At 46.5% G+C, this 12,605-nt stretch overlaps 1 protein-coding gene across 9 annotated transcripts in view; it reads left to right on the forward strand.

Annotated features, from left to right (window-relative positions):
• NBEA (neurobeachin) overlaps nucleotides 1-12,605 on the forward strand; it is a 1,049,301-nt gene that overhangs the window by 567,915 nt on the left and 468,781 nt on the right. For all 9 annotated transcript variants that reach the window (XM_063951811.1, XM_063951806.1, XM_063951798.1 and 6 more), the window contains one exon: nucleotides 11,687-11,751. In XM_063951811.1, the coding sequence (XP_063807881.1) occupies nucleotides 11,687-11,751 (65 nt within the window). The remainder of the gene's footprint in view (nucleotides 1-11,686; nucleotides 11,752-12,605) is intronic.

A 12,605-nucleotide genomic window follows, 5' to 3' on the forward strand; every position in this document is an offset into this window, starting at 1 on the left:
ACTCGCAAGTAGACCCCTGGATCCTTCAGGTGATATCTCAGGGGTACAAATTAGAATTCGAGACGTCTCCCCCTCGCCGTTTCCTAAAGTCGGCTTTACCGATGTCTCCTTCTGACAGGGAGACAGTTTTGGAAGCCATTCACAAGCTGTATTCCCAGCAGGTGATAATCAAGATACCCCTCCTGCAACAGGGAACGGGGTATTATTCCACACTGTTGTGGTACCGAAGCCGGACGGCTCGGTGAGACCGATTCTAAATCTAAAATCTTTGAACACTTACGTACAGAGGTTCAAATTCAAGATTGAGTCACTCAGAGCAGTGATTGCGAACCTGGAAGAAGGGGACTACATGATGTCTCGGGACATCAAGGATGCTTACCTTCATGTCAAAATTTACCCTTCTCACCAAGGGTACCTCAGGTTTATGGTACAGAACTGTCACTATCAGTTCAGACGCTGCCGTATGGATGGTACACGGCACCCCGGGTCTTTACCAAGGTAATGGCCGAAATGATGATATTCCTTCGAAGGAAGTGAATTTTAGTTATCCCTTCCTTGGACAATTCCCTGATAAGGGTAAGATCCAGGGAACAGTTGGAGGTCGGTGTAGCACTATCTCAGGTAGTGTTGCGGCAGCACGATTGGATTCTCAATATTCCAAAATCGCACCTGGTTCCGACGACGTGTCTTCTGTTCCTAGGGATGATCCTGGACACAGTCCAGAAAAAGGTGATTCTCCCGGAGGAGAAAGCCAGGGAGTTATCCGAGCTAGTCAGGAACCTCCTAAAACCGAGCCAAGTCTCAGTGCATCAATGCACAAGGGTTCTGGGTAAAATGGTGGCTTCCTACGAAGCAATCCCATTCGGCAGATTCCACGCAAGAACTTTCCAGTGGGACCTGCTGGACAAATGGTCCGGATCGCATCTTCAGATGCATCAGCGGATAACCCTGTCACCAAGGACAAGGGTGTCCCTCCTGTGGTGGTTGCAGAGTGCTCATCTTCTAGAGGGCCGCAGATTAGGCATTCAGGACTGGGTCCTGGTGACCACGGATGCCAGCCTGCGAGGCTGGGGAGCAGTCACACAGGGAAGGAATATCCAGGGCTTTTGGTCAAGCCTGGAGACATCACTTCACATAAATATCCTGAAGCTAAGGGACATTTACAATGCTCTAAGCTTAGCAAGACCTCTGCTTCAAGGTCAGCCGGTGTTGATCCAGTCGGACAACATCACGGCAGTCACCCACGTAAACAGACAGGGTGGCACAAGAAGCAGGAGGGCAATGGCAGAAGCTGCAAGGATTCTTCGCTGGGCGGAAAATCATGTGATAGCACTGTCAGCAGTATTCATTCCGGGAGTGGACAACTGGGAAGCAGACTTCCTCAGCACGACCTCCACCCGGGAGAGTGGGGACTTCACCCAGAAGTCTTCCACATGATTAAAAACTCGACAGGTATTGCGCCAGGTCCAGGGACCCTCAGGCAATAAGCTGTAGACGCTCTGGTAACACCGTGGGTGTACCAGTCAGGGTATGTGTTCCCTCCTCTGCCTCTCATACCCAAGGTACTGAGATTGATAAGATGGAGAGGAGTAAGCACTATATTCGTGGTTCCGGATTGGCCAAGAAGGACTTGGTAACCGGAACTTCAAGAGATGCTCACGGAGGATCCGTGGCCTCTACCTCTAAGAAGGGACCTGCTCCAGCAGGGACCCTGTCTGTTCCAAGACTTACCGCGGCTGCGTTTGACGGCATGGCGGTTGAACGCCGGATCCTGAAGGAAAAAAGGCATTCCGGATGAAGTCATCCCTATCCTGATCAAAGCCAGGAAGGATGTAACCGCAAAAACATTATCACCGCAATTGGCGAAAATATGTTGCGTGGTGCGAGGCCAGTAAGGCCCGACGGAGGAAATTCAACTGGGTCGATTCCTACATTTCCTGCAAACAGGAGTGTCTATGGGCATGAAATTGGGGTCCATTAAGGTTCAAATTTCGGCCCTGTCAAATTTCTTCCAAAAAGAACTAGCTTCAGTCCCTGAAGTTCAGACGTTTGTAAAAGGGGTACTGCATATACAGCCTCCTTTTGTGCCTCCAGTGGCACTTTGGGATCTCAATGTAGTTTTGGGTTCCAAAAGTCACATTGGTTTGAACCACTTAAATCTGTGGAGTTAAAATATCTCACATGGAAAGTGGTAATGCTGTTGGCCCTGGCCTGGGCCAGGCGCGTGTCAGAATTGGCGGCTTTATCCTGAAAAAGCCCTTATCTGATTTTCCATTCGGACAGGGCGGAATTGAGGACTCGTCCTCAGTTTCTCCCCAAGGTGGTTTCAGCGTCTCACCTGAACCAACCTATTGGTGGTGCCTGCGGCTACTAGGGACTTGGAGGCCTCCAAGTTGCTAGACGTTGTCAGTGCCCTGAAAATATGTTTCCAGGACGGCTGGAGTCAGGAAATCTGACTCGCTGTTTATCCTGTGTGCACCCAACAAGCTGGGTGCTCCTGCTTCTAAGCAGACTATTGCTCGTTGGATTTGTAGTACAATTCAGCTTGCACATTCTGTGGCATGCCTGCCACAGCCAAAAATCTGTAAATGCCCACTCCACAAGGAAGGTGGGCTCATCTTGGGCGGCTGCCCGAGGGGTCTCGGCTTTACAACTTTGCCGAGCAGCTACTTAGTCAGGAGCAAATACGTTTGTAAAATTCTACAAAATTGATATCCTGGCTGAGGAGGACCTGGAGTTCTCTCATTTGGTGCTGCAGAGTCATCCGCACTCTCCCGCCCGTTTGGGAGCTTTGGTATAATCCCCATGGTCCTTACGGAGTCCCCAGCATCCACTTAGGACGTTAGAGAAAATAAGAATTTACTTACCGATAATTCTATTTCTCATAGTCCGTAGTGGATGCTGGGCGCCCATCCCAAGTGCGGATTGTCTGCAATACTTGTACATAGTTATTGTTACAAAAATCGGGTTATTATTGTTGTGAGCCATCTTTCAGAGGCTCCTCTGTTATCATGCTGTTAACTGGGTTCAGATCACAGGTTATACGGTGTGATTGGTGTGGCTGGTATGAGTCTTACCCGGGATTCAAAATCCTTCCTTATTGTGTACGCTCGTCCGGGCACAGTATCCTAACTGAGGCTTGGAGGAGGGTCATAGGGGGAGGAGCCAGTGCACACCAGATAGTCCTAAAGCTTTCTTTAGATGTGCCCAGTCTCCTGCGGAGCCGCTATTCCCCATGGTCCTTACGGAGTCCCCAGCATCCACTACGGACTATGAGAAATAGAATTATCAGTAAGTAAATTCTTATTTTTTTCTATTATTTAGTTACTGTCAGACTAAATAGTACATTTCTGTGTGTCTTTTAGCTACATGGCATTGTTTTCTTATTATCCTGTATTATATACTTAAACAAAATACATGTAGCTTTTTATATATATATATATATTTATTAATTTTTTTACATTATACCAAGTGAACTCTTTTACCATAGTTATTACCGCCCCAGTAGAATTTACAATCTATATTCCCTGCTGCTTGGACTCACACATACGCACTGCAGTAAATTTTTGTTGGGAGCCAATATTAAAGTACCAGTATAATTTTGGAGTTTGGGAGGAAACCAGTGCAGGCATGGGAAGAATATACAAACTCCACACAGGGCAGTTGTGGGAATTTCACGCATGACCTCAGTGCTGTGAGGCATTTAAGCTAACCATTGCACCAACTCATTGGCGTTTCTATAATGGGTGAAATGTGTGCGTTGCATACGGTCCCTTGGGTCCAGGGAGGCACACACTGCACCCATGTTTTATTACTTACCTGTCCGGAGTTTGCGTCTGGCGCTGCGGCAAAAGTCACAACTAAAACAGTTGGCGCACATGGGCAATAGTTAAATTAGTCTCTTGAACAAGGCAGGTGTCATGTTTCCGGAGACCTGCCCATGCGGTGTAGACTCTGGCACAATGCCAGAACCTACTGCGTTGTGGAGAAGAGGGGGTCCACCCGGAGTCTGCATTTGGGCCCCCTCCTCTGTTAAAATGCCCCTGCACTAACTGTGCCGCCAATCAGTGTATGTACAGTACAGCATTGTTGCATGGACTAATTTTCACAGACGTGGGAGCTAGTCCGTTATTGGTGTCCAGTTATGTATTATTCCCACTGTTTGGTTAATCTGGATTGACCTTTGTGAACGAATATTGTTGCTTGGACTTGGACGGATACACTACACCTGCCATGAGGCTGCTGCAAGTTTGGACGGTATTTAAGTACCTTCAGATGTGGACAGTGGGTGCCTCAGTGCTTGCACATTCGGTTGCAGAGATGTACACCAGGAAAGAGCTTTGTAGCGGCATTTGCATAAAGTCGCAGACTGCTGACCGCCAGTAGACACAGGCATGTCTGCGTCCACCTCCTAAATCAGACCCTTAATATGGCCAGGGGACAGTATTTATATAGGGGAGAATTCAACTGGAGCAGGTGTGGCGTGAGACCTGCCACAAGTATCTGCTGTCTGTTCAGCTGGCAGGTAACCCAAGGTCCTAGAACTCTGATTTCATACATGGATCTTTGATAAGAAGAGTGCTGTTGAATTAATGGATATGTATAGGCGCTGATACTGGAAATATATATATATATATATATATATATATGTGCCTATACATATCCTTTAATTCAGTAGCACTCGTATTAAATTTAATAAATCAAATATGACCTAGCAGCTAAACAATGCATTAGCAAAAGCAGAATACATTTCTTTTCTACTACATCTGATTTCATACATGTTGGTCCAGCCCACGTTAAACACATGGTCACGAAAGAGTAACTGTGTGTTACAAGTAACTAATGCTAATCTCTTGTGTTGTGACGGGTAACATACTGTAAGTGTGCCTTACTGTGCTGTGTACAGGGTTGTCTGGAGTTTCAGCCTTTAACTTACTTCAGAATGCTTCAGGGCCATCCAGTATCCTGATATTCAGATACTACATTATGTTTATGTTAGGGATGGACATTGGAAACTGAATGTTAGCAAATATTGATGATCCTGATTTCTCTAACGTCCTAGAGGATGCTGGGGACTCCGTAAGGGCCATGGGGATAGACGGGCTCCGCAGGAGATATGGGCACTTTAAGAAAGAATTTAGTTCCTGGTGGGCACTGGTTCCTCCCTCTATGCCCCTCCTCCAGACCTCAGTTTGATACTGTGCCCAGACGAGCTGGGTGCTTTTCAGTGAGCTCTCCTGATTTTACTGATAGAAAGTATTTTGTTAGGTTTTTTATTTTCAGGGAGCTCTGCTGGCAACAGACTCCCTGCATCGTGGGACTGAGGGGAGAGAAGCAGCCCTACTCTCTGAAGCTAGGTCCTGCTTCTTAGGCTACTGGACACCATTAGCTCCAGAGGGATTGGTACGCAGGATCTCACCCTCGCCGTCCGTCCCGGAGCCACCCCGCCGCCCCCCTCGCAGAGCCGGAAGATAGAAGCCGGTGAGTATGAGAAGAAAAGTAGACTTCAGAGGCGGCAGAAGACTTCATCATCTTCACTGAGGTAACGCACAGCACTGCAGCTGTGCGCCATTGCTCCCACACACCTCACATACTCCGGTCACTGTAAGGGTGCAGGGCGCGGGGGGGGGGGGGGGGGGCGTCCTGGGCAGCAATATAAACCTCTTATTTGGCAAAAGGAGCATATATACAGCTGGACACTGTATATGTGCATGAGCCCCCGCCAATTTTACACTTTTAGCGGGACAGAAGCCCGCCGTCGAGTGGGCGGGGCTTCTCCCTCAGCACTCACCAGCTCCATGTTTTTCTCCACAGCACCGCTGAGAGGAAGCTCCCCGGACTCTCACCTGCTTATACCACAGTAGAAGAGAGGGTTTTAAAGAAGAGGGGGGGGCACATAATTTGGCGCAGATAATAACAGCGCTACTGGGTAAACATTAAATTGCTGTGTTTTTTCCTGGGTCATATAGCGCTGGGGTGTGTGCTGGCATACTCTCTCTCTGTCTCTCCAAAGGGCCTTGTGGGGGAATTATCTTCAGATGAGCATTCCCTGAGTGTGTGGTGTGTCGGTACGTGTGTGTCGACATGTCTGAGGTAAAAGGCTCTCCTAAGGAGGAGATGGAGCAAATGTGTGTGTGAGTGGTGTCTCCGTCGACAACGCCGACACCTGATTGGATATGTGAAATAAAGTGCTGAGGTAAATTTATTGCACAAAAGATTAGAGAACAGACAGTGAATCTACACAGGTCTGTCCCTATGTCGCAGAGACCTTCAGAGTCTCACAATGCTCACTATCCAAAATAATAGACACTGATATCGACACGGAGTCTGACTCCAGTGTCGACTACGATAATGCAAAGTTACAGCCAAAACTGGCAGAAAAGTATTCAATATATGATTATTGTAATAAAAGATGTTTTGCATATCACTGATGAGTCATCTGTCCCTGACACGAGGGTACACATGTTTAAGGGGAAGAAAGCTGAGGTAAATTTCCCTCCTCTCATGAAGAAAAAGAGCGGGAATCTCCAGACAAGAAGCTGCAGCTTCCCAAAAAGAATTCTCAGGGAGTATCCTTCCCCTACTAGGGCCAGGATACGATGGGAATCTTCCCCTAGGGTGTACAAAGCTTTGTCACGTTTACCCAAAAGGTAGCGCTGACTTAACAGCTATCCTCAGGGATCCTGCAGATAGCTTGCAGTAAAAGTACTTTGAAGTCCATTTACACACATTCTGGTACACTACTCAGACCGGCGATTGTGTCGGCATGGGTTTATAGCGCTGTAGCAGCGTGGACAGATACCTTATCAGCAGAGATTGAAACCCTAGATAAGGATACCATGGTATTGACCCTAGTATATGTGTGTATATGTATATATATATATATATAAGATGCTGTCATATATATATATAAAACATGCCCAAAGAGACATTAGTCTACTGGGTTCTAGAGTCAACGCTATGTCGATTTCTGCTAGAAGTGTCCTGTGGAACATGCAATGGACAGGTGATGCCGACTAAAAGAGGCATATGGAAGGTTTACCTTACAAGGCTGAGGAATTGTGTGGAGAAGGGCTCTCGGACCTGGTCTCCACAGCTATAGCTGGTAATTCTGATCTTTTGCCTTATATTCCCTCACAACCTAAGAAAGCACGACATTATCAAATGCTGTCCTTTCGGTCGCAGAATAACAAGAAAGTACGAGGAGCGTCCTTTCTTACCAGAGGTAAGGGTACATGGCACAGCTAGTTCCCAGGAACAGAAGTCCTCCCCGGCATCTACTACATCCAACGCATGACGCTGGAGCTCCGCTAAGGGAGTCCGCCCCAGTGGGAGCACGTCTTCGACTCTTCAGCCACATCTGAGTTCACTCACAGGTGGTTCCCGGGGCAATAAAAAAATTGTTTCTCAGGGTTACAAGCTGGAATTCGAAAGGTGCCTCCTCGCCGGTTTTTCCTTATCGGACCTACCGGCTTCTCCCCCAGGAAGGGAGATAATATTAAATACAATTCACACATTGTATCTCCAACAGGTGGTGCTCAAGGTTCCCCTCCTGCAACAAGGAAGGCGATATGACTCAACCTTGGCTGTAGTCCCGAAACCGTACGGTTCGGTCAGACCTATTTTTAAAATTAAAATCTCTGAACCTATACGGGAAAAGGTTCAAATTTAAAGTGGAATCGCCCAGAGCGATCATCGCCAGCCTGGAAGGGGGGGGATTTGATGGTGTATCTAAACATAAAGGCTGCATACCTTCATGTTCCCATTTATCCACCCCATCAGGCCTACCTGACAATTGCGGTACAGGATTGTCATGACCAATTTCAGGGTAATTGGCGGAAATAATAGTGCTCCTACGCAAGCAAGGAGTCACAGTTGTCCCATACTTGGACGATCTCCAAATAAGGGCGAGATCAAAAGAGCAGTTGTTGAACAGCGTGTCACTTTCGCTGAAGGTGTCACAGCAACACGGCTGGATTCTCAATTTCCCGAGGTCACAGTTGGTTCCTATAACTCGTCTGCCCTTCTTGGGTATGATTTTGGATACAGACCAGAAATGGGTTTACCTTCAGATAGAGAAGGCCCAGGAACTCATGACTCTAGTCAGGGACCTATTGAAACCAAGACAGGTGTCAGTGCATCACTGCACTCGAGTCCTGGGAAAAACATTCCCTTCAGCAGGTTCCATGCGAGGACTTTCCAATTGGACCTACTGGACAAGTGGTCCGGGTCACATCTACAGATGCATCAGTTGATCACCCTATCCCCCAGGGCCAGGCTATCTCTACTGTGGTGGCTGCAGAGTGCACACCTTCTAGAGGGCCGCAGATTCGGCATTCAGGACTAGATCCTGGTGACCACGGACGCGAACCTCCGAGGCTGGGGAGCAGTCACACAGGGAAGAAATTTCTAAGGTCTTTGGTCAAGTCAAGAGACTTGTCTTCACATCAACATATTGGAACTAAGGGCCATATACAACGCCCTACGTCAAGCGGAGATCTTTCTTCGCGACCAACCGGTTCTGATCCAGTCAGACAACGTCACCGCAGTAGCTCATGTAAACCGCCAAGGCGGCACAAGGAGCAGAGTGGCGATGGCGAAAGCCACCAGAATTCTTCGCTGGGCAGAGAATCATGTAAGAGCACTGTCAACCGTGTTCATTCCGGAAGTGAACAACTGGGAAGCAGACATCCTCACCAGACATACGTCCTGGAGAGTGGAGACTTTATCAGGAAGTCTTCGCACAGATTGCAGTTTGGTGGGGACTGCCACAGATAGACAGGATGGCGTCCCGCCTCAAAAAAAAGCTGCAGAGTTATTGCGCCTGGTCAAGAGACCCTCAGGCAGTAGCGGTAGACGCCCTAGTGACACCGTGGGTGTTCCAGTCAGTCTATGTATTTCCTCCTCTTCCTCTCATACCCAAGGGTTGAGAATAATAAGAAAAAGGAGGAGTGAGAACAATCCTCATTGTTCCAGATTGGCCACGAAGGATCTGGTATCCGGATCTGCAGGAAATGCTTACAGAGAAAATCCGTGGCCTCTTCCTCTAAGGCAGGACCTGTTGCAACAGGGCCCATGTCTGTTCCAAGACTTACCGCGGCTGCGTTTGACGGCATGGCGGTTGAACGCCGGATCCTAGCGGAAAAAGGCATTCCGGATGAGGTCATTCCTACGCTGATAAAGGCTAGGAAGGACGTGACATCTTAACATTATCACCATATATGGCGAAAATAAGTTTCTTGGTGTGAGGCCAGGAATGCTCCTACGGAAGAATTCCATCTGGGCCGTTCCTTCACTTCCTACAAACTGGAGTGAATTTGGGCCTAAAACTTAGGCTCCATTAAGGTTCAGATTTCGGCCCTATCCATTTTCTTTCAAAAAGAGTTGGCTTCTCTACCAGAAGTTCAGACGTTTGTAAAAGGAGTGCTGCATATGCAGCCTCCTTTTGTGCCTCCGGTGGCACCTTGGGATCTTAACGTGGTGTTAAGTTTCCTAAAGTCACACTGGTTTGAACCACTTAAAACGGCGGAGTTAAAATATCTCACGTGGAAGGTGGTCATGTTATTAGCCTTGGCTTCGGCTAGACGTGTGTCAGAATTAGCGGCTTTGTCACATAAAAGCCCCTATCTGGTTTTCCATACGGATAGAGCAGAATTGCGGACCTGTTCACATTTTCTGCCGAAAGTGGAATCATCTTTTCATATGAACCAACCTATTGTGGTGCCTGTGGCTACACGTGACTTGGAGGATTCCGAGTTACTTGATGTGGTCAGGGCTTTGAAAATTTACGTGGCCAGAACGGCTAGAGTCAGGAAAACTGAAGCGCTGTTTGTCCTGTATGCATCCAACAATATTGGTGCGCCTGCTTCAAAGCAAACTATTGCTCGCTGGATTTGTAACACGATTCAGCAAGCACATTCTATGGCTGGATTGCCGTTACCAAAATCGGTCAAGGCCCATTCCACTAGGAAGGTGGGCTCTTCTTGGGCTGCTGCCCGGGGGGTCTCGGCACTACAGCTGTGTCGAGCTGCTACTTGGTCGGGTTCAAACACTTTTGCAAAATTCTATAGGTTTGATACCCTGGCTGAGGAGGACCTCATGTTTGCTCAATCGGTGCTGCAGAGTCATCCGCACTCTCCCGCCCGTTTGGGAGCTTTGGTATAATCCCCATGGTCCTTACGGAGTCCCCAGCATCCTCTAGGACGTTAGAGAAAATAAGATTTTACTTACCGGTAAATCTATTTCTCGTAGTCCGTAGAGGATGCTGGGCGCCCGTCCCAAGTGCGGACTTCTTCTGCAATACTTGTATATAGTTATTGCTTCAATAAGGGTTACGTTATAGTTGCATCGGTCTTGCACTGATGACATGTTGTTTTCATGGGCCTGGGACTCAGGGTCGACAACAAAAAGGTCGACACACCTTAGGTCGACGCCAATTGGTCGACACACCTTAGGTCGACATGGACAAAAGGTCGACAGGAACAAGGTCGACATGGAAAAAGGTCAACATGAGTTTTTTATGTTTTTTTTGGTGTTTTCTTCGTAGAGTGACCGGGAACCCCAATTAGTGCACCGCGTCCCCTCGCATGGCTCGCTTCGCTCGCCATGCTTCGGGCATGGTGCCTTCGTACCGCTTCGCTCGGCACAGATTACCGTTCCAATCGTAGTCCACGTGGATCGTTAAGTATGAAAAGGTTCAAAAAAAGAAATAAATTGTGAAAAACTCATGTCGACCTTTTTCCATGTCGACCTTGTTCCTGTCGACCTTTTGTCCATGTCGACCTAAGGCGTGTCGACCAATTAGCGTCGACCTAAGGTGTGTCGACCTGGAGTCCGGATACCGTTTTCATACTGTTAACTGGGTAGTTATCACAAGTTATACGGTGTGATTGGTGTGGCTGGTATGAATCTTACCCTTGGATTAACAAAATCCTTTCCTTGTACTGTCCATCTCCTCTGGACACAGTTTCTCTAACTGAGGTCTGGAGGTTGGGCATAGAGGGAGGAGCCAGTGCACACCAGGAACTAAATTCTTTCTTAAAGTGCCCATATCTCCTGCGGAGCCCGTCTATCCCCATGGTCCTTACGGAGTCCCCAGCATCCTCTACGGACTACGAGAAATAGATTTACCGGTAAGTAAAATCTTTTTTGTTTCTATCGAATAGCAGATTTCCCATGGTTTCCAGCCATTGAATGCAGCTTTCAAATGTCCTTTCGATGGTTACCTTATTTTATTTATTTATTTTTAGCTGCGGACACCTGGAAGTGGTGTCTGCAGCTCAGCTTATGTGGGCATGTACAAAGCTGTGACTTCATCTGCGCATGTGCACAGGGCAACCATCAAATGGTGTTGATGCGATAGCTACAGTAGTAGCCATTGCCATGCTAGATTTGATGTCAAAATCCCAGAAACCATTAGGTGCTGGGTTTCCGATGTCCATCCCTAGTTTGTGTGTACTTAGAACTTCAGTCTACGAGAAGCCTCCTATTATTATGTTACAGTGAATTTTCACATATACTGGTGACTAAAATTATGCAATATTGTACAGAACAATGTATGTTAGTAGGTAATAAATATAAAGCCACACAATTGTCATAACCATTACTTATTGTCAAATAAAATTAAATATATTTTTAAATATTCTTTTTTATTTTAGCGCTAATTAATGAAATGTTTGTCTCCTAGGAATGGCAAAACTCTATTCAGAAGAACGCTGGTCTGGCCTTTATTGAGCTCATCAATGAAGGAAGGTAATGCATACAGTATAGCCACCCTCCATGTTTATCATCTAACACAGCAGATATCTAGCTCCCTCTTATTGTGTGCTTAATGCATAGATCAGCGTTGTATGTACTATGATTTGCTTTCTAGAATGAGCCATTACCGTTTTCTAGTGGCTATTCTTTCACCTGGCCACCATTTTACCTGGTACTGTGTTACACTGAGGGGTAAATTTACTAACATGGTAGTTCTATTTAAGATGGGATGTTGCCCATAGCAACCAATCAGATTCCAGATATTATCTTCTAGAAGGTGCTAGATAAATGAGAAGTAGAATCTGATTGGTTGCTATGGGCAACATCAATCTTAAATAGAACTTCCATGTTAGTAAATTTACCGCTGAGAATCTAGGGAACCAGTCTGCAGATCCATCTGGTTCCGGCAGTCTAGTTCCATTTGCTGTATGTACTCATCAGTGTAATGAGCAGTGCATGGGGATAATGTTATAGTTGAAAGACTGGTTGCTGTCCAGGGTGCTACTTCAATCACTGACACACTAAGCTGAAGGTAAACAGAACCAGAGTTGTCACAAACTTTTACAGTGTCAATTAGTTATTTACTTAATTGCCATTATTATCTTATATACAGACACCATGCTTACGATTCATCTATTTGTGATTTGCGATTTACAAAACCTCTATTTGTGTAAAAATGTAATAAAGGTACAAAGCAATTATGAAAGACAATGAAAAACAAATGGTCTATAATTTGTAATATTTAATTTGTTACCAGCTTAAAACTATTTGGCTCATTTGCAAGTACTATAACAAATATTTTTACATCTTTACAATTATAAGTAGCGGAAGTGACTGGGATAGCACAA

This window comes from Pseudophryne corroboree, chromosome 2 (assembly GCF_028390025.1).
Source record: "Pseudophryne corroboree isolate aPseCor3 chromosome 2, aPseCor3.hap2, whole genome shotgun sequence".
NCBI classification, from domain to species: domain Eukaryota; kingdom Metazoa; phylum Chordata; class Amphibia; order Anura; family Myobatrachidae; genus Pseudophryne; species Pseudophryne corroboree.